Source organism: Mobula hypostoma, chromosome 19 (assembly GCF_963921235.1).
Source record: "Mobula hypostoma chromosome 19, sMobHyp1.1, whole genome shotgun sequence".
NCBI lineage: Eukaryota > Metazoa > Chordata > Chondrichthyes > Myliobatiformes > Myliobatidae > Mobula > Mobula hypostoma.
The window spans coordinates 40,487,399-40,512,883 of record NC_086115.1 but is presented as its reverse complement, the minus strand read 5'-3'; the positions used below and the strand labels follow the sequence as shown (position 1 = coordinate 40,512,883).

The 25,485-nt window shown below is 44.0% G+C and overlaps 1 protein-coding gene across 4 annotated transcripts in view; it reads left to right on the top strand.

Moving 5' to 3' along the window:
• Positions 1–25,485, top strand: part of LOC134358990 (adhesion G protein-coupled receptor A1) — a 608,347-nt gene that overhangs the window by 529,974 nt on the left and 52,888 nt on the right. Inside the window, exon 2 of one of the 4 annotated variants that reach the window (XM_063071755.1) lies at positions 20,278–20,371. The exons of the other annotated variants lie outside the window; for them this stretch is intronic. Within the exon in view, the coding sequence (XP_062927825.1) occupies positions 20,309–20,371 (63 nt within the window). The 5' untranslated portion in view covers positions 20,278–20,308. The remainder of the gene's footprint in view (positions 1–20,277; positions 20,372–25,485) is intronic. 4 annotated transcript variants of the gene reach the window in all.

Below are 25,485 nucleotides of genomic sequence, written 5' to 3'. Positions count from 1 at the left end.
TCTGTTCTACTCTCTCCCGCTACCCTCCACTCACACACTACACCACTCTGTTTACTGACTCTCTCCCGCTGCCCTCCACCCACACACTACACCACTCTGTTCTACTCTCTCCCGCTGCCCTTCACCCCCACACTACACCACTCTGTTCTCCGACACTCTCCCGCTGCCCTCCACCCACACACTACACCACTCTGTTCTCCGACTATCTCCCGCTGCCCTTCATCCACACACTACACCACTCTGTTCTAATCTCTCCTCCAGCCCTTCACCCACACACTGCACCACTCTGTTCACCGACTCTCTCCCGCTGTCCTTCACCCACACACTACACCACTCTGTTCTACTCTCTCCCGCTGTCCTTCACTCACACACTACACCACTCTGTTTTCCGACTCTCTCCCGCTGTCCTTCACCCACACATCTATACTACTCTGTTCTACTCTCTCCCGCTGCCCTTCACCCACACACTACACCACTCTGTTCCTCGACTCTCTCCCGCTGCCCTTCACCCACACACTACACCACTCTGTTCTCCGACTCTCTCCCGCTGCCCTTCACCCACACACTACACCAGTCTGTTCTACTCTCTCCCGCTACCCTCCACTCACACCCTACACCACTCTGTTTACTGACTCTCTCCCGCTGCCCTTCATCCACACACTACACCACTCTGTTCTAATCTCTCCTCCTGCCCTTCACCCACACACTGCACCACTCTGTTCACCGACTCTCTCCCGCTGTCCTTCACCCACACACTACACCACTCTGTTCTCCTCTCTCCCGCTGTCCTTCACTCACACACTACACCACTCTGTTCTACTCTCTCCCGCTGCCCTTCACCCACACACTACACCACTCTGTTCTACTCTCTCCCGCTGCCCTTCACCCACACACTACACCACTCTGTTCTAATCTCTCCCACTGCTCTTCACCCACACACTACACCACTCTGTTCTACTCTCTCCCGCTGCTCTTCACCCTCACACTATACCACTCTGTTCTCCGACTCTCTCCCGCTGCCCTTCACCCACACACTACACCACTCTGTTCTACTCTCTCCCGCTGTCCTTCACCCACACACTACTCCACTCGGTTCTCCGACTCTCTCCCGCTGCCCTCCACCCCACACGACACCACTCTGTTCTACTCTCTCACGCTGTCCTTCACCCACACACTACAGCACTCTGTTCCCCGACTCTCTCCCGCTGCCCTTCACCCACACACTACACCACTCTGTTCTACTCTCTCCCGCTGCCCTTCACCCTCACACTCTACCACTCTGTTCCCCGACTCTCTCCCGCTGCCGTCTACCCACACACTACACCACTCTGTTCTCCTCTCTCCCGCTGTCCTTCACCCACACACTACACCACTCTGTTCTACTCTCTCCCGCTACCCTCCACCCACACACTACACCACTCTGTTCTGCTCTCTCCCGCTACCCTCCACCCACACACTACACCACTCTGTTCTACTCTCTCCCGCTGCCCTTCACCCTCACACTCTACCACTCTGTTCCCCGACTCTCTCCCGCTGCCCTCCACCCACACACTACACCACTCTGTTTTCCGACTCTCTTCCGCTGTCCTTCACCCACACACTACACTACTCTGTTCTACTCTCTCCCACTGCCCTTCACCCACACACTGCACCACTCTGTTCTACTCTCTCCCGCTGCCCTTCACCCACACACTACACCACTCTGTTCTAATCTCTCCCACTGCTCTTCACCCACACACTGCACCACTCTGTTCTACTCTCTCCCGCTGCCCTTCACCCTCACACTATCCCACTCTGTTCTCCGACTCTCTCCCGCTGCCCTTCACCCACACACTACACCACTCTGTTCTACTCTCTCCCGCTGTCCTTCACCCACACACTACACCACACTGTGCTGCTCTCTCCCGCTACCCTCCACCCACACACTACTCCACTCGGTTCTCCGACTCTCTCCCGCTGCCCTCCACCCCACACGACACCACTCTGTTCTACTCTCTCACGCTGTCCTGCACCCACACACTATACCACTCTGTTCTACTCTCTCACGCTGTCCTTCACCCATACACTACACCACTCTGTTCTGCTCTCTCCCGCTACCCTCCACCCACACACTACACCAATCTGTTCTACACTCTCTCGCTGTCCTTCACCCACACACTGCACCACTCTGTTCTACTCTCTCCCACTGCCCTTCACCCACACACTGCACCACTCTGTTCTAATCTCTCCCACTGCTCTTCACCCACACACTACACCACTCTGTTCTACTCTCTCCCGCTGCCCTTCACCCTCACACTATACCACTCTGTTCTGCGACTCTCTCCCGCTGCCCTTCACCCACACACTACACCACTCTGTTCTACTCTCTCCCGCTGTCCTTCACCCACACACTACACCACACTGTGCTGCTCTCTCCCGCTACCCTCCACCCACACACTACTCCACTCGGTTCTCCGACTCTCTCCCGCTGCCCTCCACCCCACACGACACCACTCTGTTCTACTCTCTCACGCTGTCCTTCACCCACACACTACAGCACTCTGTTCCCCGAATCTCTCCCGCTGCCCTTCACCCACACACTACACCACTGTGTTCTACTCTCTCCCGCTGTCCTTCACCCATACACTACACCACTCTATTTACTGACTCACTCCCGTTGCTCTCCACCCACACACTACACCACTCTGTACTACTCTCTTCCCCTGCCCTTAACCCACATACTACACCACTCTGTTTTCCGACTCTCTCCTGCTGTCCTTCACCCACACACTACACTACTCTGTTCTACTCTCTCCCGCTGTCCTTCACCAACACACTACACCACTCTGTTCTGCTCTCTCCCGCTGCCCTACACCCACAGAGTACACCACTCTGTTCTCCGACTCTCTCCCGCTGCCCTTCACCCACAGACTGCACCACTCTGTTCTACTCTTTCCCGCTATCCTTCACCCACACACTTCACCACTCTGTTCTACCGTCTCCCGCTGCCCTTCACCCACACACTGCACCACTCTGTTCTCCGACTCTCTCCTGCTGCCCTTCACCCACAGAGTACACCACTCTGTTCTCCGACTCTGTCCCGCTGCTCTTCACCCACACACTACACCACTCTGTTCCCCGACTCTCTCCCGCTACCCTTCACCCACTCACTACACCACTCTGTTCTGCTCTCTCCCGCTGCCCTCCACCCACACACTACACCACTCTGTTTTCCGACTCTCTCCCGCTGTCCTTCACCCACACACTACACCACTCTGTTTTCCGACTCTCTCCTGCTGTCCTTCACCCACACACTACACTACTCTGTTCTACTCTCTCCCGCTGTCCTTCACCAACACACTGCACCACTCTGTTCTGCTCTCTCCCGCTGCCCTACACCCACAGAGTACACCACTCTGTTCTCCGACTCTCTCCCGCTGCCCTTCACCCACAGACTACACCACTCTGTTCTACTCTCTCCCGCTATCCTTCACCCACACACTTCACCACTCTGTTCTACCGTCTCCCGCTGCCCTTCACCCACACACTACACCACTCTGTTCTCCGACTCTCTCCTGCTGCCCTTCACCCACACAGTACACCACTCTGTTCTCCCACTCTGTCCCGCTGCCCTTCACCCACACACTACACCACTCTGTTCCCCGACTCTCTCCCGCTGCCCTTCACGCACACACTCCACCACTTGGTTCCCCTACTCTCTCCTGCTGCCCTTCACCCACACACTACACCACTCTGTTCTACTGCCTCCTGCTGTCCTTCACCCACACACTACACCACTCTGTTCTACTCTCTCTCGCTGCCCTTCACCCACACACTGCACCACTCTGTTCTCCAACTCTCTCCCGCTGCCCTTCACCCACACACTACACCAGTCTGTTCTACTCTCTCCCAGTGCCCTTCACCCACACACTACACCACTCTGTTCTCTGACTCTCTCCGGCTGCATATTCATCCACTCTATTAACTCCTTTATTTGCTTCTTCTTATCGCCTCCTTTACTTAACCGTTTCCAGCACTTACAGCCTCTTCTGACTCCATTTATCATCTTCCAGCCTCTGTCATTACATACACCCGACATTAACTGCACCCCTTTCCTGTTTTCTCTGTATCTTTCTACTTATTCCCTATTCTCCCTTTGTCTTTCTACCTGTAACCCACCGTCTGTTTTCTTCTGTCTCCAGACTACCCCATCCCAGACTTGTGCCACCTATCCATCAGCTCCTTTCTCTCCTGCTCTCACCAATCACCTGACTGCCCCTGACTGACCACAGCCCGTTACCACTTTATTCTGGATATCTCCCCTGCCCGAATGTCACTTTCACTTTGCAAGTGTCACTTTCCCTCCACTGATGCTGTTTGACATGTTGAGTGCCTCCAGTTGTTTGTCTTTTGCTCCAGATTTCAGCACTTGCCGTCTCTCTGTGACTGCATTATGATTCAGATGACAGGTATCCCACCTGGGTCGTATGTCCAGCCAAGATGGTTGCCAGTAACTCTTGCCCAGACTGAGGATAAATCCAATTCTCACAAGCTCTCCATATTCATAGTATGAAGTTCTGCACCAGCAACATCACAGTTCTATTTCACTGACAGAACCATGAATGCAAATGCTTTGTCATTGGTATCATTGCGAGACACAGAGGCAAAAGGTGGCCAGCTCAAGGAATGAGGTAGGTACTAGATAAGACTTCAAGACGTTGGCACCTGTGAGATGATGGCATTGACTAAGTGAGAACCTGCAAGGATCTCCCCATAATCTGTACAACACCAGGAATTTATGATTATTAATCTGAGCTCCATCTATTTCTGTTATCCCCATAAACCTGGCCTCAAAGCAACAGCAATGACAAGAATGCTGACATGGGAAAATCAATGCTGAAAAACACTAGGGTCCCACAGAAAAATATCTTCTCAGATTGTACCTCACAAACTAATGGAAGTCACAAGGTATCTATAATGCTTGGAAATTCTTTGGCTTTTCTACGTGAAAATACAGAGATTAGTTTGATGGAAATGAGAAGGAGCCTCAAAAGCTAATTATCTGCAAACAGCAAACAAGAGAAAATCTGCAGATCTGGAAATCCAAGCAACACACACACACACACACACACACACACACACACACACACACAGTGCTGGAGTAACTCAGGCAGCATCTCTGTAAAAAAGCACAGTCGACTTTTCGAGCCAAAACCCTTTGGTCTGCAAACAGGAAGTGTTCTTGGATTGGAAATGTGACTGTGTCTCCATCAAGAGGATAAAGAAATCAGCTCAACAGGCATCTGAATTCTGTGGTCCAGACCTGCAACCTATGTAAAGGTGTTGAATAGAAAGGGTGCATGATTGGAATTGGAATTGGTTTGTTATTTTCACATGTGCTGAGATACAGTGAAAAGCATTCCTTGCATACTATGCATACAGAGCAGTTCATTACATGAGGTAGATCGGAGTAAAACAATAACATTTTGGAATGAAGTGATACAGCTGCAAAGAAAGTGCAGTCCAGGTAAACAATAAGGTGCAGGATCATAGCGAGGTAGATTGTGAGATGATGTCGAGCAACACATTGACAGACATAATATTTAGGATCTTTCAGTGATGCCAAATCCTCCACAGAGTGAGAATGGAGGATAGCTCATTGAATGTAGAGAAGCAGTCAGCGTCCTCCCTAGGGGCAACTGAAAAAATTCCTCAACAGACACTGTCCTTAATGTGCCTGTCTTCAACCCCATTCATCAGAACAGCAATCAGTTTCTGCCAGACCAATCCAATAAGAAGTCAAAAGACTATACGGTATGTGAAATAAAAAGCCGCAAGGTTTCGGGAACAGATGGTACCCTAGAATTATTCTAAAACCAGGTGAAAAACAACTTCATAGCTCCATATCCCACTTCTGGAAGATGTCAGAAGATCTTAGTGATTAAATAATTATGATCATCTTCAGAAAAAGGGACTGATATAATTATAGTTAGTACAGAGGGTCCTCTTCTCTCAGCCACTGAGACCACCATAACTTGCCCCTGCAGGTGGCTGGAAAGCTCCTCTCTGAAATGCAATGTGGATTCTATCCATCTTAAGGTACAATGTTCTTCACTACTGCTGTGTACATACATCTATTGATGCTTCTGGACACATCTTCTGTGATGTTCCTGGAATCATCGGGTGTTTCGGGTCTTTCAACATCATACAACCTCTTCCAGGTGACCCAGCCAGGGCTGATCAGACCCCAGCTTGTGTCCAAATGGCTAGCTACTTATGACTCCATGGCTCCCCTCTTTTGAGCCACAGCCATCTTGAGGCCCTCTCTGCCGCATCAGTGGTACTGCGGATGGCTCTCCTCTTCCTCTCTCCCTCGATGCCCAAAATGCTGAAGGCTCTAACTAAGGAACGGGCTACGAATCCCCTACAACCAGCCTCCACTGGGAGACACCTCGCTCTCCATCCAGCCTGCTGACAGTTGCTGACCAGTCCTGCGTACTTGGAGAGCTTCCTTTCAAAGGGCTCTTCCAAGAGATCTTCCCATGGGACTGTCAGCTCCAGCAGCACCACCTGCTTAGTAGACTCAGACACTAGGACAATGTCTGGTCGCAGGGTGGTGGCTGCGATATGGTTGGGGAACTTCAGCTGCCCTTCGAGGTCCACCAACAGCTGCCATTCCCTTGCAGAGGTCAGAATGCCTGCAGACGTTCTTTTGGCGGGTATTGGCTGCTCCCCAGCTCTGACAAAGGCAATGGTCTGCTTGGAGGGTCGGGACCGCTTCACCCACTCAACTCCTGTGCTGACGGCTTCAGCGATGGTCTTCAGGACCTGATCATGCCTCCACCTGTACTGTCCCTCAACAAATGCCCTTGCACAGCCGCTGAGGATGTGCTCCAGGGTTCCTCGCTTGGAGCACAGTGGGCACGCAGATGACTTTGCCTTGCCCCGTGTGTGCAGGTTTGATGGGCTTGGAAGCATATCGTACACTGCCTGGATGAGAAATTGGATGCGGTGTGGTTCGGCTTTCCAAAGATCAGCCCAGGTCACTTTTCTCTCAACCGCATTCTCCCATCTTGTCCAAGCTCCCTGTTGCTTCATTCGCACCGCCTTGCAGGCTCTCATCTCCTCCACTACTGCTCTCACCTCCTCCTGAACTAGACGACGCCTTTCCTTCCCTCTGGTGTCCATTTGGGGAGTTGGAAAGGATCCTAGCCCAGCTCAGCCTCGTGTGTCCACTCCCACCAGCTTCCTGTGACGCAGCCTCACCTCTGCTTCCTGAACAGCTTCCTCTGCCCTCCACTTCCTGCCAGTACTTACTTGGATCCCTGCTCTACCCATCTTCGGGTCACTTGAGTCCCTATACTGTAGCACTTCTCTGGATCTTGCTACCTTGAATTCTTCCTCCAAGGATTGAAAGGCAGTTGCAGTTTGTTGTGGTGTCCATAGAGTGCGATGCTGCTTAGGCCCTTTGGCAGCCCCAGCCATCTCCTGAGGTGGTTGCTAACCCTCCTCTCTAAGGTTTCGACTATCGAGATCGGAACTGCATAGACAAGGAGGGACCACAGGATCCTTGGAAGAATGCCATGCTGATACACCCAGGCTTTAAACTTCCCAGGTAGGCCAGACTTGTCCACAGATTTCAGCCAGCCATCCAACTCGGTGCAGGTTGCCTGAATGGACGTTGTGTCCCTTAAAGAGCTATCAAAAACTTTGCCTAGCTTTTGACTGTGCCTGGCTTTTCTGTGATGGTTGTGATGGCTGTGCCTGCGATGCTGAACTGGAACTTGTTCTCCACCTTCCCTTTCCTCAGCACCATCGATCTTGATTTGGCTGGTCTGAAACGCATCCGGGTCCACTCCACTAGCTTTTCGAGCCCTTGCAGAATCCACCGGCAGCCTGGGACTGATTCTGTGGTGACTGTGAGGTCATCCATGAATGCCCTGATAGGTGGTTGCTGTTGAGCGGAATTCATTCTGGGCCCTCTGCACTCTGGTTCAGCAGACTTAGTGAGCATGTTCATGGCTAGGGAGAACAGAGTCACTGAGATAGTGCACCCTGTGATGATGCTGATCTCCACCCTGTGCCAGGTTGATGTAATTGCTCCTGAAGAGACCCTCATCCTGAAGTTGCTGTAATAATCAGCAATAAGGTCAATGATTCTGCTGAGGACGTGATATTTGGTCAGTGTGAGCTGCACCAGCTTGTGCGGAATGGAGCCATATGCATTTGCCAGGTCGAGCCACAACACTGACAGGTTGCCCTTATTCTCTTTGGCCTCCCTGATGAGTTGCGTTACCCCACCGATGTGCTCCAGACAGCCCGGCATCCCTGAAATAATGCCAAAAAAAAAGGAAACAGGATCAACCATTATATGTTGCCTTTTTTGACCTAACAGAAGCATTTGACCCTGTCAGTCGAGATTGACTACAGAGAATCATCCTTCAAACCTGGCTGCCCTAAGCAATGCATCTGCTTTCTGCCTCTGCTGCAAAATGATAAGGAAGCCACCAGCGAACCAACCCCAATGCTGACATCTCAGAACTCACAGACAAGGAGTGGGAGAAAAAGCACCCCCATCCTTGGCAGGACTGCCTAAGAAGGAGTGCTGGTGCATAGGTCAGGCCATGAACCAAGATCCATAGATGCTGAGTTTGACATTGTGGCAGAGAACAGCCAGCGCCCATTAGAGGATGAATTACCAATACAGATTCAGTGTAGTCATATCCACTTCGTCCATCCATGTCCCGCCACCCTTCATCCCAGAGCAATTTAGTTCTTCAGGCCTGCCCTGTGTGTGCACAACTCACCCTCCTCCTCTCCGATCAGGATTACCCTTATACTTTTCTCGTTCTGGATTTACCTGAACTTTCACTTACTGAATATGGCACACCTCAGATGACCAGAAAGTCAAAGAAACACCGCAGTTCTCATTCTCATCCACTGGCTGAGATCTTGGTACCTTGTTGTGTATAGAAGATAATTTTGAGGTCCAATCTGTTGTTTATCACTTGATATATATGGACTCCTGACTGAAGTAATAAATGGACTGTCTAGTACTAGCTGGACCTGTTTAGTAAATGATAGGAATCTTAGAGCCGTTGCTGTACAGACAGATCTTTGGGTGCAGGTTCATAGCTCCCTGATACATGGTGTCATAGTTGCACAGGTGGATAGGGTCGTGAGGAAACCATACGGCTTGCTTGCCTTTGTAGGCCGCGGTATTTAATATAAGAATTGGGATATCATGTTGCAGTTGTACAAGACACTGATTAGGCCATACTTGGAACATTTCTGATTACCACACCTTGGAAAGGACGTGGGAGCACTAGCAAGAGAATCGCCAACACATTACCGGGAATATGGAGGGTTTTAGTCACAATTAGAAATTGGATAGGCTGATATTGAACTCACTGGAGCACAGGAAACTGAGTGGTGACTATAACAAGGTTTATAAAGTTATGAGGGACAGCAATAAGGTAGAAAGTCATAGTTCTTTTTCCTAAGGGTAAAGGAGTCTAAAACTAGAGGACATAGGTGAGAGGGAAATAATTAAAGGATGTAATCTGAGGGACAGTTTTTTTTTTACACAGAGTGTGGTAAACCATATATATATATATATATATATGTTGTAACTGGGTTAACTATCTGGACGTGCCCCTCTGTGGCTCCTCCCACAGACCCATGAATAAAGGTGATTTCACCTTGCTCCTCCTCCTCAGTCCAGGGGCAGGCACTCAGCATGGAAGTCATATTTTACTGCGAATAAAAGCCTTTCAGTATTTACCCTACTTCAGTCTTTTGGAGTTATTGAAGGTGCTTCACAGAGGATGGTCAGTATATGGAACATAAAGCCAGTAGAGGTGATAGAAGCAAATACAATCAAAGCTTTTGGACTGCTACATGGACAGGAAAAGAATAGAGGGATATGGGCCAAGTGCAGGATAATGGGGCAGCACACATAGGCATCTTGGTCAGCAGGGATGAGATGGGCCAAATGGCCTGCCTCCTGCGCTGTATATCTTGAACTCTATGCATCTAATTTTCTGTTCGTGGTCAAAGAGCAGCAGCAGTGGTGATACAGCAAAAGGATTTCATGACGTGCATTCCAGATTCGTGTGGACTTCCTGGAGATCCAAGTGATTGCAGAGTGTCACTCCTTGAACCCTAGGCAAGCATGCACTCTAAATCCATGAGTCCATGATGCCTGCTGTTCTCCATCAAGGAGAAGCAGATGAATTCCCCACTCCTTGAGCGTCGAGCAGCAGTGGTGCACTAAAATGAGGCATCCTGCAAACTGTGGTGCTAAGAAGACTGGATTGATAGTGATCTTAACTACTGTTAATGGAACAGCCCACAAGTGTGTAATGAAGTGTCCAAACAAAGTCCTCAATCATGAGGTACAAATTATTAGAATATCAACAGATTTGTGCCATGAATTAAGTACCAAAAATCACACGCGGCTCTAGAATTTCTAGCCCAAGCTTGCCTCATGTGGAACTCTGTAATTATTCCTGATAAATTTAATTGAATTAATAATAAAACAAAGAAAATTCCTACCATTGGATGTAGTGTTATTACTATAGTATATTAATTTAAAATTTTACTTGGCTGCAACAATTAAAGGCATTCTTCAATTTAACATTGGCAGTGAAACAGAAAAGTAACTGTGCAGCCAATTTGATTCATTTGATAATCCTAGTCATCTATTTGCTTTCTATCCTCATTCATGTATTAAAAATGGTTAACACAATAAATGGCCAAGTATAATATCATGCTACTGTAGGTGGCTGCATGTTATTGATCATGTTTTATAAGACATAAAGAGAATAGCCACTATTTTTGAAACTAACATGCTATTTAGGAAATGTTTTAGTGTTTCTTTGAAACACTTTTGTAGTGCCTTGAAAAAGTATTCTGTCCCCTCAACTATTTTCACATTTTACTGTCTCATTTTCTAAATTTAAAATATATTGAAGTAGGAGTTTTCAGCTAACCTATAAAACATTGTGTGTCATGTCAAATCAAAAGAAAAATTCCAAAACCTGTCAGTTTATTAAAAATTAAAAACCACATTTGTCAGGCTGAAGAAGTATTCATCGATTTTGTAATTACTACACTAACTTCCCCCAGGTGCAAAATAGTGTATTACCTTACCAACTCACCCAAGTTGTTAATGTAGAAAATTGGAAGACTACCTGTTTTCAATGAATTCACACAAATAAATTCATCCTCACTCTGTAGGGTTCAACAGTATAGTGGATTTTCAACAGACCAAACCAAAATTAAGTCAAAAGTGCATTCAGGGCAAGTCAAGGAAATGATAATAGAGAAACACAAATCTGGGGAAGGGTACAAGACCTTTTCAAAGGCACTAAACATAGCTTGGAGCTCAGTACAGCCCATGTGGAAACCACAGCCACTCTGGCTAGGTCAAGCCACCCCACCAAATTTAATTGCTGGAGAAGAATGGCACTTGTAAGAGTGGTTACTGTGATGCCAAGTCACTGAGTTAGGTTCAGAAGTCAGTGGCTGCAACTAGAGATGAATTTCATGGCTTCACAATCTCTAAGGCCTTGCACAAAATGGTATTTATGAAAGAGTGGCAAAGAAGAAGTCTTAGTAAAAAAAAACATATCCTTACTTGTAAAGGCTTTACAAAGTGTCACTTCGAAGATAAAGTAAAGATGTCAAAGAAGGTCTTGTGGTTGGATGAGACTAAGTTGGGACTTCTTGGTTGATAGCTGTTGTGTAACACCATCTCTAATGTAAAGAATGGTGGAGACAGCATCATGCTAATGGGACACACAAAATGCTGGAGGAACTCAGCAGGCCAGGTAGCATCTAAGGAAAACAGTAAACAGTTGATGTTTTGGGCTGATACGCTTCTTCAGAACTGGGGAGAAAACATGATAAGTCAGAATAAGAAGGTGGGGGGAAGAGAGGGAGAAATATAAGGAATTGGGTGATAAGTGAAACATGAGTGAAGGGAGGAGTGAAGTAAAGAGCTGGGAATTCGATTGATGAAAAAGATAAAGGGCTGGAGAAGGAGGAATCTGATAGGAGAGGACAGAAGGACATAGAAGAAAGGAAGGGGAGGAGCAACAGAGGGAGGTGGTGGTCAGGTAAGGAGATAAGGCAAGAGAGGGAGATAGGAACAAGGAATGGTGGTGGGAGTGGGGGGCATTACCAGGTTTGAGAAATCAATGTTCATGCCATCAGGTTGGAGGCTACCCAGGTAGAATATAAGGTGTTGCTCCTCCAACCTGAGTGTGGCCTCATTGCAGCAGTAGAGGAGGCCATGGACTGACATGTCTGAATGGGAAGTGGAATTAAAATGGGTGGCCACTTGGAGATCCTGCTTTTTCTGGCTGATGGAATGTAGGTACTCAGCAAAGCGGTCTCCCAATCTGCGTTGGGTCTCACCTATATGCAAGAGGCCAGACTGGTAACACTGGATACAGCAGATGATCCCAACAGACTCACAGGTGAAGTGTTGCCTCACCTGGAAGGATTATTTGGGGCCCTGAGTGGTAGTAAGGGAGGAGGTGTAGGGGCAGATGTAGCAATTGTTCTAGTTGCAAGAATAAGAACCAAGAGGGAGATCAGCAGGGAGGGACGAATGGACAAAGAAGTAGGGAGTGATCCCTGCGGAAAGTGGGGGGAGGCAAAGATGTGCTTGCTGGTGGGATCCCGTTGGAGATGGCAGAAGTTATGGAGACGTGTGCTGAACATAGAGGCTGGTGGGGTGTTAGGTGAGGACAAGAGGAACCCTATCCCTGGTAGGGTGGCGGGAGGACAGAGTGAGGGCAGACAAGCATGAAATGGAAGCGATGCAATCGAGGGCAGTGTTGATGCTGGAGGAAGGGAAGCCCCTTTCTTTGAAGAAGGAGGATATTTCCTTAGTTCTGAAATGCAAAGCCTCATCCCGAGTGCAGATGCGGTGGAGATGGAGGAATTGAGAGAAAAGGATGGCATTTTAAAATTAAGAGGGTGGGAAGAGGTATAGTCCAGATAGCTGTGAGAGTGAGTAGGTTATCCTATGCTATGCTGTCATGCTATGGGGATGATTTCCAGCAGCAGGGTCTGGTAATCTGGTCATCTGGTCAGGATTGAGGGGAACATGAATGCTGCCAGATCCAGAGAGATGCTGGATTAAAAACGTACCAGCCCTGCCAGAAATTTTAAACTGGGAAGGAAGTTGACTTTCAATAGGGCAATAACCCAAGGCATGCTGTCAGGTAAACCATGGAGTGGCTTCTAATGAAAAAAAAATCAAACCTTGAGTGACCCAGTCAGATTCCTGACCTTAACCCGATCAAAGATCTCTGGCAAGACCTCAAAAGTGTTGCCCACAGCCACTCCCCAACTAGCATGGCACAGTTTGAGCAACTTTGCAAAGAGAAATGGGCAAATCTTGCTCCATCATGTTGTGAAAAGCTAATAGAGACTGATCCAAAAAGACTACTGGCTGTACTAGCTGTGAGAGGTGGTTCAATTGAGTACTGAGTAAAGAGGGATGAATACTTTTGAAGTGCTGACATTTCAGTTTTTGCATTTTTAGTTTTCCATACTTTACAATTTTCCCTGTTTTCTGGGGTTCTACTGTGAAAAAATGGAGCATGTAATTCACAATTAAAAATTCTCAGTTAAATTGATCAGGAAGCCTCTGTTGGTCAGGGTCAACCATGGATCTTATGTCCTAGCTGTCTAGATCGCAAGCCTGGGCAGTACGATATGGACAACAAGCTGTTGATCAAAATCCCTGGTTACAATATTCATTTATGTGAGCAAAGGATTGGGGGCTGAATACTTTTTCAAGGTGCTGCAAATAATTAGACCAGCTTGAAAGTGTAAAATATTTATCTCTTCACAAACTGTTAAAAACAAGTGTCAACAAATACAAATTGAGCCTTCTTATTTCACTCCCTGTCCTCTATTGTGACTGAATACCTGCAAAACACTTTTTAAACAGGCTTTTTATTTGGATAAGACATTGTTTGTAAAGCATTATCAGGCAAACCTACAAGACAAACTAAAACGCCTAGATTGCTTTTGTGGTCTTCTGTCAATCATACCCAACCTATTCCTAATCTGCTTCTAACTATTTTCCCTCTGAAATATGTGCAAGTTGTGTTCAAGTTTTAAAAAGTCTCACAGGCCAAACAGTACGTAGTAATATTCGCATTAGAACAGAGCGACGTGAGTAGTCATTTCACTCTATTATGTTGTGATATCTCATAATACCACTTATTGCTTCATACTTGTAACTAACAAATGCCCAAGTTTTGGAAATTTTAATTGACAAAGCAACCACAACTTTTAAGGGAAAATAAATCTTTAGTAGGGGAAAAAAATCTTCTTCTAAATGGACCTTGCTCTGTAGTCCCTTGCCAGAGGATATATTTTTCAGCATGCAGTTCTCTTTTTCAATTGTATCAGTAAAATAGTCATAAATTACACCCCTTTTGAGAAATATGCTTTATTCTTTTTTCTTAATTTCCAAACATAAAATCTGCCATCAAGCAGCATTCTCAAATAAAAATTTAAAAGGTTATTTTGCTTCAGTGAATGCTCCTGATGTATTTAATGTTAGTTGCAATATGCAGATTGATTAATATAACTGCAAACAAATTTATTACAGATAAGTAAGCAGTTTTAATCAGTGTCAATCCATCACCTATGTAATCTGATTTTAAATGACTGAAAATAATCTGAGGAATCTGTTCTTGATTATATCAGAATATGACAGATAGTTTCCAGTAAATTAAATATTCTGTTCCAGCATTTTAAAACAGCCATGAGTTTCAGTTCAATTTTTAAAGCTACCTTGAATGTCTCAGAACAAATACTATTAACAAAAAATTGCAAGGTGATTAATTCATTCTGGACTGTTTTATGACAGAAGTTGGCTTCTCATTGGTGCTCTTTACATTAGCCCAAAAGATAATGGAAACTAAATTTGTACCAAATGTGATTTGCTACTCTAAATTTAATCTATTGTACTGCAATGCCCATTACAAGCAATTTAATACAAATATTACAGCAGTAACTTTCTATCTCTCCTTGGATTCAAAGCAGTTAGAAAAACTAGTGAATTTCGAGATGCACAGTTGGTCTTACCCTTGTGTGATTCAGGGATGTACAAAGAAAGACAATGTTCAGGTTAAGTTGAGAGAGGAATGGTGTGAGTGGTGGGAAATCACTGTATTGAGAGACCCAAGGAGGACAATAGGAGGGTTGGGGCACCAGTTGGCAGGAAGCAGTATCATTAAGGTTGCCACTGGTCATCAGAAGCAAGGGGTGACAAGAGTAGCATGCAGGAGTTAGGGGAGTTAGTTGAAGAGGTCAATTAGGCCATTGATATGACAAGTATCAATGTAGAGATTAAGCCAAGAAACCAGCTCTAAAACTAGGTGTGGGTTGGGGCTGGGTTTATAATAAAACAAGCAAGAAACTGTGAAGTGGGGTTTCAAGATCACGATTGGGTAAAGATGGTTCATTGAGTGCTCCAAGGAGAAATCACTAATTATTTAGCTAAAAGAGATAGCTCTTTTTTTCCTCAGCACTGGACTCCAAAATGCTGTTAAGTCTGGGGACCTAGACCTGTAGTTCCTTGAAAGTGGCAATAGAGGTAAACAGTGGTGAAGGTAGCATTTAGCACACTTACCTTCGTCAGTCAGGATACTGAGAACAGGAGTTAGTACGTCATATTACAGCTGTAGAAGACATAGTTAAGAGTACTGTTTACAGTTCAGGTCACCCTGCTATAGGAAGAATGTCGTTAAAATGGAAGGATGCCAGAGAGTTCATAGAGGACCAGAAGGAAAATTGCACACTTTGTGAAATTCTGAGTAAGTCCACAAATTTCCTTTACACTTTTTTAAAATTGAAACTAAAGAATGTTGCATTCAAAATTTTCTGCACTGTGCAATCCAACTTCTGGATTATGATCATTCATACTTTACCTTTGGTTTGCTTTCAGGGCAAGCTAGCTGTTGATAAAAAGATGATGCTGATTATTCATCAGCACCTTTTCTATCTGTTTATCAGATCCTTGCTGGTACTTTCCAAGTAATCCTCTAGCATTTGGTTTAATGTCTTACTGCTGTGACATGGAATGGACATACATAACATGACCAAATGTAATATAAATTTACGAGTGCTATGATTTGTACAAACAAGGTGAAATATATTATTATATTTAAATATAATAATAAATAGTTTATTATTTTCATATTGAAAGGCAAGTATTAAACGTGAATCCTATAAAAGAATATTAGCATCTTTTTTACATGGATGATGTAATTCTAGGATCCTGGGTTCTGCAGAAGTTATTTCAAGTCTTGTAGTCTATTTGAATAACAGAGTGATAGAGTTGAGAGTTGGGTAGTGGATGACCTGGCATTTGTTAAACCATCATTCTTCCAAAAATTAGCAAAGAGATAATGGTCTGCTTCCAGATCATTACCCAAATTGAAACTTAAATTGATTTTGTAATAGATTCATAGCACAGGAAAACGCCATTTGAACCATGTGATAAAACAATTGAGCTAGTCGCACACGTTTGTTGTTTCTCCAAATCTGTGTGTTTCTTTGATTTCAAGATGAATTAAATAATTGAATCTTCTTTCACCACTCTGTCAAACAATGCACTCCAAATACTAACTAACCAACCTTTGGTTCTTTTGCCAGTCTGCATTCTTGCATTCTCAACCTTTTCACCAATGGCAACAGTTTCATGCTGCTCAGTCTGTAGATATGCCTCTGGCTAGTTTACCATTACGTTTAGTCTGTGGTTGCTATGTTTACCGTTACACTTTGTCCATAGTTGCTGGTTTATCATTACATCTGGTCTGTGGCTGGTGGTTTAATCTTAAGGCTGATTTGTACTTGTGCGTCAACTCGACGCCGTAACCTACGCAAGTGGCCTACGTGCGTTGTGAGCATTTATTCTTGTGCGCTGGTGTGTCTGCATCGCTGTGCAATTCGGGCACGTCACGCATGTGCACACACCTGCCCGTGCAAAGCTTCATGGTCATGGTAGTCTTTCTTGGGGTAAACAAGTTTAAGCAAGTGTCTTTTTTCATAAAAGCGAAATATGTCCTCCATAATTTCGGAGGTCTGTACAGCTTTATGGAAAGTATTGCAGCCAGAGTCCCTTCAATCGGCCAATGGGAAGCTATTGCAGGGTAGGAGGAAATGCGATGCTACCAGGAGGACCAATCACAGTTGTTGCGATCTGCATTCCCGCGACGCAAAGTTACATTTTGGGAGAGGTGAGCGTCAGGCTACAGCGTAGGGATCCGTGTAGGCTCTGTGTAGGGTTCGCGGCGACGCCATACCTACGGCATCGAGTTGACTCAGAAGTGTAAATCAGCCTTTACACCTGGTCTGTAGTTGCTGGTTTACTGTCACACCCAGTTTATTCTCATACCCTTACACCTGGATTGAGTTGATTATTCCTTACCTGTCATTTACAATAGTGAGTAGCTGGTGTAGTGGCATCCACACCAGACTTCAAGGCAAGTGGTCCCGGGTTCAAATCAGGCTGGCTCTTTGCACGTTTTCCATCTGTGCTGGGTTGAGCTAGCAACCTGGCTTAAAAAAAACAGACAAATGCTAAATAAAAGGCAAGATTGCCAAACAATGTGCCACAAGGCGTGGAGAAGAACAACAAATAATTTACAGTGCTCCACTCCTCCAGCTAAGCCCCCTAATCAAATGGAAATTGGAAGGTTGTGAACAGTACTTCTGCAATTTCCACCCTTACTTCTCTCAATCTTCCTTACATATCTCATCCAGCATCTGAAGCATATTTCTTTCATTTTCACCATGGCATTGGTGGAATTTTCTTACTTGGAATAGAATGATATTATTTTTAGAATTTTGAAATTGTATCTTAAGTTCAAAAAAAATTTTTAATGATTGACATTAACTTCCAGTACTGCTTCACCCTTACTAAGAAGCATTTGTCAAGAAAATGTATTTTACTCTGGTATGATGTGATGTGAATAGCTGTGATAGACTATTCACGCTAAGTGCTATGATTGTAATATTAAGATTGGTTGCTCTATGCAGTATAAAATGGGTCTGATTGCAAAGTAATGTCAATGTCAGTTCTATATTGAATAACCCAGTCACAAAATGTTCAATTTTCTCTGAGTAACAAATGTCATTATAGGCTCCATTCACACTGCTGCAAAGTTTAGGGGTGGCAAGCTGCAAGTGCCGAATAATAACTATTCCTGGTCCTCATCCAATTGTTAATGTGCCCTCAGTAAGTTAATTTAAAATGTAGCCTCTTCACTTCAGAGCTCCTACCCTGCACTGGAAGATTTAGATACCAGTGTGAGTTGCCTGTTTTAATTGTATAACAATGGAAAAGAACATGACTGCCCCAATTATTTATAAGAACTCATGCTGGCAGGGTTTCCCAACCTGGGGTCTACGGACCCCTCAGTTAATGGTAAGCCTCCATGCCATAAAAAAAGGTTGGGAACTCCTGCATGCCATGAACTTTGAATGGTAACTACTATTTGAAATCAGTCAGAAAGATTGCTAAAATTTCAATTCTGATACTGTATATCTTTTCAAAAACTGAGGTTCCTATCTATGGAAAATCCAAATTCATGCAATAAATAGTGTTCTGTAAGCTGTTTCAGTGGAATATAACATTTGTTAATACTTTTAATAAAAACTAATTACAACAAGATTAAATCATACTTGTGACCCTTTTATTAATGAAGACACTGCAAATTCTATGTTAATTTTATATGGCACAGCCAAAAATAATTATGTTATCATAGCGGAAAACAAAACTTCTGGATTTTCTCCATAAATTCAGTGGTGTGCTGGCCTTACTCTGTTATATTTTGAGCTGATAGTTACTGGTTATCTATGACAAAGAGCTAGTCCCTCTTGTTCTCCACTCCCAGAGAAAAAAATCAAAAACCCTCCTTAACATTGATAACTATCGCCCAGTGGCACTCTCACCTACTGTGATGAAGTGCTTTGAGAGGTTCAACTCATGCCTAAGCAAAGACCTGGACCCACTGCAACTTTCCAATCACCACAATAGGTCTACATCATATGCAATCTTACTGGCTCTCCACTGGGCCTTGGATCACCTGGACAATAGTAATACCTACATAGCCTGCTGTTTATTGATTACAGCTCAGCATTCAACACAATCATATACTCAGTTCCAGTCAACAAGCTTCAAAATCTGGTCCTCTGTACTCCCCTGTGCAAATGGATCCTGCACATCCTCTTCAGGAGACCACAGTCTGCAGATCATAAATAACATCTCCTTCTCGCTGACAATCAACACTGCCACACCTCAAGTATGTGTGCTTAGTCCACTGCTCTACTGTGTCTGTATCCGTGACTGTGTGGCTAGGCACAGCTCAAAAGTTGTCTATAAATTTGCCAATGACATAACCATTGTTGGCAGAGTTTCAGATGGTGACAAAAGGCCTTCTAGGTTTGAGATAGATGAGCTGGTTGAGTGGTGTCACAACAACAACCTTACATTCATCATCGGTAAGACCAAGGAATTGATTGTGGACGTCAAGGACGGGAAGTTGAGGGAACACACACCAGTCCTCGTCGTCGAGGGATGAGCAGTGGAAAGGCTGAGCAGTTTCCAGTTCCTGGGTGTCAATGTCTCTGAAGATCTATCCCAGGCCTAACATATTGATGCACTTACAAGAAGGGCATGACAGCAGCTATATTTCAGTCGGAGTTTGAGGAGACATGGTATGTCAAAAAGACAAATCACAAATTTCTGTAGATGTATGGTAGAGAGCATTCTAGCTGGCTGCATCATTATCTGATATGGAGGAGCCACTGCACAGGATTGGCAAAAGCTGCAGAAAGTTGTAAAGTCAGCCTGGTCCATAATGGGCATGAACCTCCATAGCATTTATGACATCTTCAAAAGACGATGCCTCAAAAAGGCGACATCCTTCATTAAAGACCCAGGACATGCCCTCTTCTCATTGCTACCATCAAGGAGGAGGTACATGAGCCTGAAGACACACTCTTAACATTTCAGGATCAGCTTCTTCCCTCGCCATCAGAATTTTGAATGAACATTGAATCCATGAACACCACCTCAGTATTTTTTCCTCTCTTTTTACACAACTAATTTACAAACATTTGTATTTTTATATATACTTATTGTAAATTATAGGTTTTTATTATTAATATATATTGCAATGTACTGCTGCTGTAAAATAACACATGCCGGTGACATTAAACCTGTTTCTGATCCTCCTTTTCATTCTGACAACTCAGACAAAAAGAGAGGAAGAGCTACAATCATATAATGTCTTTAACAAGCAATGCGAACTGTTCAAGCACTCTGCATTCAAGAATAGCGAAATACTTTGTAAGTATCACTGAATTTCAGCTAGATTGATGCCTTAAAGACAGTGTTCAGGGACTTTTGGTGAATATTAGTCAAAACTGGTGTTCAACTCGGAAAAGTGTGAAGCGATTCATTTTGAAGGTCGAATTTGAAGGCAGAATTCCAAGAAAAGGGCAGGATTTTTAACAGTGAAGGAAGAAAGGGATCTTGGGGTTCACATCCATAGATCCCTCAAAGTTGCAGCACAAGTTGATAGGGTAGTTAAGAAGGTGTATAGTGGGTTGGCCTTCATTAATTAGGGGAATGAGTTCAGGAACCGTGAGGTAATGTTGCAACTCTGTGAAACTGGTTAGACCACACTTGGAATAGCGTGTTCAGTTCTGGTTGCCTCATTATAGCAAGGATGTGAAAGCTTTAGAAAGGTGCAGGTGAGATTTATCAGGGTGCTACCTGGACTAGAGGATAGGATGAGCAAGCTAGGACTTTTCTCTTTAGACTGGAAGATGAGAGGTGATTTGATAGAGGTGTACAAGGTGATAAGAGGCATAGAACCAATGGATAAACAGAGACTTTGTTCCAGGGCAGAAATGGCTAATATCGGGAGGCCTAATTTTAAGGTGATTGGAAAAAGTATAATGGGGAATGTCACAGGTAAGTTTTTTTTTACAGAGTGGTGGGTACATAGAATGTGCTGCTGGGGTTGGTGGCAGAGGCTGATACATTAGGGACATTTAAGAAACACAAGCACATCTTCATCATTATTATGTGTACTGTGTCATTTGACACAGGTGATAATGGTGGCATAAGAAGAGAGCTGATATCATCAATCAGGAAATGGCAGCTGGAAATTCTGGGACATGTACTGAGGAAAAAGAAGCTCGAACAGCTTGCAGTGACGGGAAAAACTGATGGAAGAAAGCCATGGTCAACAGTGCATGATATTCATGAGTTACATCAAGGGACAGACAGGCAAAAGGTTTAAAGAGCTTATTAGAAATTCTCAGATTAAAGACATATGGAAGATAGGCACATGGGTGATAGAAAAACGGAGAGCTATATGAAAGGGAAGGGTTACATTAATCTTAATGTAGGGGCAGCACAGAGGTGTCGCCACACTTACAGTGCCAACGTAGAATGCTCACAGCTTGCTAACCCAAACCCATATATCTTTGGAATGTGGGAAAAAGCAAAGCACCTTGAGAAAACACACATGGTCACAGGGAGGACATACAAACTCCTTACAGACAGCTGCAGGTGTTGAACCTCAATCTTACTGCCGGCACTAACCACTACGCTCCCATGCCATCCCCACGGCAAGTTTCCATGATGTAGCTCTGTGTGATTCTGCGACTCTGATGTGAGTACATTGTAGTTAATAGCGTTAGAATGTAGCTTCATTGGAAGCAAGTACTGGTGGTACTGGAGCAGGTCAAGCTGCCAGAAGAGAGAGGAGGGAGATTCTGTAAAAAGGAATAAGTAGTATTCCTTTTGAGGTTCTAACATTTCTGTCATTCATTCTTTGGGTTTCTTTCTGTTTCTTGGATATCTGTGAAGAGTAAGGATTTCAGCTTGTATACTGTATATATTCTCTGATATTAAATTGAACTATTGAACCATTGAAGTATTAAAGCAATAATTCAAATGTTAAAAATTTCCTGTGGTGTTCAACTATAAAATTCACTTAGTACGCTCACAAAACCACAGTAACTGTTACCAAAACAATTTAAAAAGAACTATTCTTCCTTGTTATATTTCTTCCTACAGCTCTTCAGTATTAAAATCCATAGGGTTGTTGATCTTGTGTCAGCACTGATCCGGTGTAGGATTTGAAAGCTGGTTTCCTCGGGGTAATTGCAAGAGAAGCCTCAGCAAAACTGAGCTCTTTTTAGACTCCATCGGAAGTCTGTTCGCAGAACATGTTGACAGATACGATGTCCACAACTGCCAAGTGAGCTTGAGCCTGTCTTTCACCAAATCATCTGAATGCTCTGTGAATTCACACAACACCAATGTTTCATTCAGCTACAGCTGCTGTTGTACTTCCCTCTGCTGCCAGACAGACCCACAACACAAATTCAGCCTAATCAAAATTCCAAAATGTGGCCTTGTAGTTGAATGAGACAATGCTTGAAGAACTGGATTTCTGGGTTATCTCTTACTCCTTTCCCTCCACTATCCCTGTTCTTCCTTATCGTTGTTTACTAAAAATCGATCAGCACCTGCCCAGCCTCAGACAGCAATAAACCATTAACTATACCATCGTGAACATTGAGGCAGACCCACACTACTAAATCCTGCAGTAGTGTAGACCACAGAATCAGCCTACTAGTAAATTCCAGCAGGTCTGGATTACATTTCCATTAATGCATCATCAAATTCAGAAGTATACCCCCCCCCGCCTTTGTTCTGAAAGAGGGAGTGATGTCTGCCAGTGAATATTATGAAATATTTCGGCTCTTCTGCCTGCTGTAATTCAGTAATTGACAGTCTTTGCAGGCTGAGAGATACATGATTCCTATAGCACTGCTGGGTCATGTGAGGACATGACATAGCATACAAATGCTAGACACAATCACAGATTAATGGCAATTTCATACAGGTGACTGGTCTATTGAGCTGTAGCTCATGAGATAGGGCATGTAAATTGATTCCATTAGCCTTGAACCATTCATGTGGGGTCTTTGAATTATCTGGTGCAGTGTATTGTGGTTCCTCCCACTTCTTTCTGAGGATAATTCAGGAGAGAATGGTTCAGCTCCCCTTTTCTCTCCACCTTCTGCCCAAAAGGCAGTACGGTAGTGCAGCAGCAGTAAACCATAGGCCCTATTCTCTCATATGCTGTGCTTTATTTCAATGTCTCACAGATCATGATGGACCCCCAAATGCCTGCCAGCACCTTCTATCACCAAATGAGGTACAGGCTAGATTTAAAGAGCGCAGCTATTAAAACAGTTTCCCTCCCGAGGTAACAAGCCCTGGATAGCAATCCCATCATCCATTTTCAAAGCTTCAATCATAAAAGCTCCATGAACTTTTTGATGTTTATGTTCATAATGTGATTAAATGCTTGAGAAGCATTAACGGATAATTATTGTACTGTGTCATGATCGGGTGCTAATGTTTCATTAGTGTCAATAAAGCTGCATTCGCAGAAATCTCACTTTTGAAAACTGAGATTTCATTAGCAGTTTAACAACAATGTTGAATCCAGACATTTTCTCATGTCTGAACATTGAACATTGCTCATGTCTGAGCAAAATATTAGGCTTTATATTCTGTAAAAGTAGGCGATGAAAAAGATTGCTCAACCATAAACCAAATATTTTTGGTGGAAACAACAGGAATTCTGCAGATGCTGGAAATTCAAGCAACACACATCAAGGTTGCTGGTGAATGCAGCAGGCCAGGCAGCATTTCTAGGAAGAGGTACAGTCGACGTTTCAGGCCGAGACCCTTCATCAGGACTAACTGAAGGAAGAGTTAGTAAGAGATTTGATGAAATCTTTCAATCCCACTTTCAAATCTCTTACTAACTCTTCCTTCAGTTAGTCCTAACGAAGGGTCTCGGCCTGAAACATCGACTGTACCTCTTCCTAGAGATGCTGCTTGGCCTGCTGCGTTCACCAGCAACTTTGATTTTTGGTGGAAATTATCAATTTCTTTATAAATGTTGCTTTTTTATCTTTCTACCAATCATATTTTCCCTTTTTCTCAAAATGTAATGCAAAGATTTGCAAAGGCTTATGTAGAAATCATGCTATTTCTTATGAATTAGCTGGAGCCAATCCTTCGTGAATTACTTATATCTTGCATTGTGCCAGCTAAACCTAGGTGAAATACAAAAAAAACACATGATAATGTGACAAAATTATAGTTGCATTTTAAGAAAATCAGTCATATTTTTCAAAGAACTACTGCATATGAGTGTATAATTTTTCTAAGCCCTGACTAATGATAACCATATGGGATATATGTAGGGTCCCACTGAGACTGCACCAACAATATTATGTCTTCCAATCTAAGAAAAGACTTACTTGCAACAGAGGAAAAGTACTGAAGGTTCACCAGATTGATTTGTGCAATGGTGTTTATTCTATGAGGATAAATTAAACACACTCAACCTGTGATTGCTGGGAATTAGAAGGATAAGAGGCGATCTCATTGGAATGTAGAGTGCAATTGCTGGCATGGTCTAGAACAGGGATTCACAATTTCAAAATAAGGAGTCAAATAAGCTGAGAAGAAATTGCACTCAGAATACAGTGGACAACAATTTTGTTTATGATATGAAACAAATATAATTTCAGACTACCTGTATCATGTTGGAATTTGGAGAAATAAGAAATTAACTTTCTTGGAATATAATGTGTTTAATGAATAATAGTACTGATGCTTTGGAATCATTCCACTAAGCTAAAAATGATTTGTTGATAATTTTTGTTTGTACTCCATGTCTTGAGGGTTCTCTCTTAAGTGTCCAACAATAATCAGCCAGCATTGATGGATTCCACTTGCCCTGATACAGTTTCTCCATGACCTCGATGTCCTGGTGAAACCTTTCATCATGCTTGTCACTGACAACGCTAAGACTTGCAGGGAAGAAGTCTAAATGGGAATGCAGAAAATGAATCTTTAGTGACATGTTGCTCTTCATGGTTTTACATGCTTGATGTTGTTAATCAGCTGCACATAGTTTAGTGCTCTGTAATCACCAAGAAAATTTTCAACAACATCCTTGAATGCCTTCCATGTGATATTCTCCAATCCCACCTGAATTGCCTGTCGTTGATGACGTGTTTGATTTGTGGACCAATAGAAATGCCTTCCTTTACCTTCATGTCAATTATTCTGACTTGAATTATGAATTGAAATAACAAATAGAAGTGGTTTCAAAAGCTGGTGCATAATAGGGAAATTCCATGGTGATTTTCATGATCAGCAGCCCAAAATTCATAACATACGCCTAAAAGTATTCAGGAAGCAAAATCTTTGTTGTTCGGTGATATAGTCAATCTTTCAAAGGTTCATTTATTATCAAAGTACACAACTCTGAAATTCTTCTCTGGGTAGCCATGAAACCAAGAAAGAAAAGAGTGGCAGGATGATCATCAGCCCCCAAATCTCACCTCCCCACA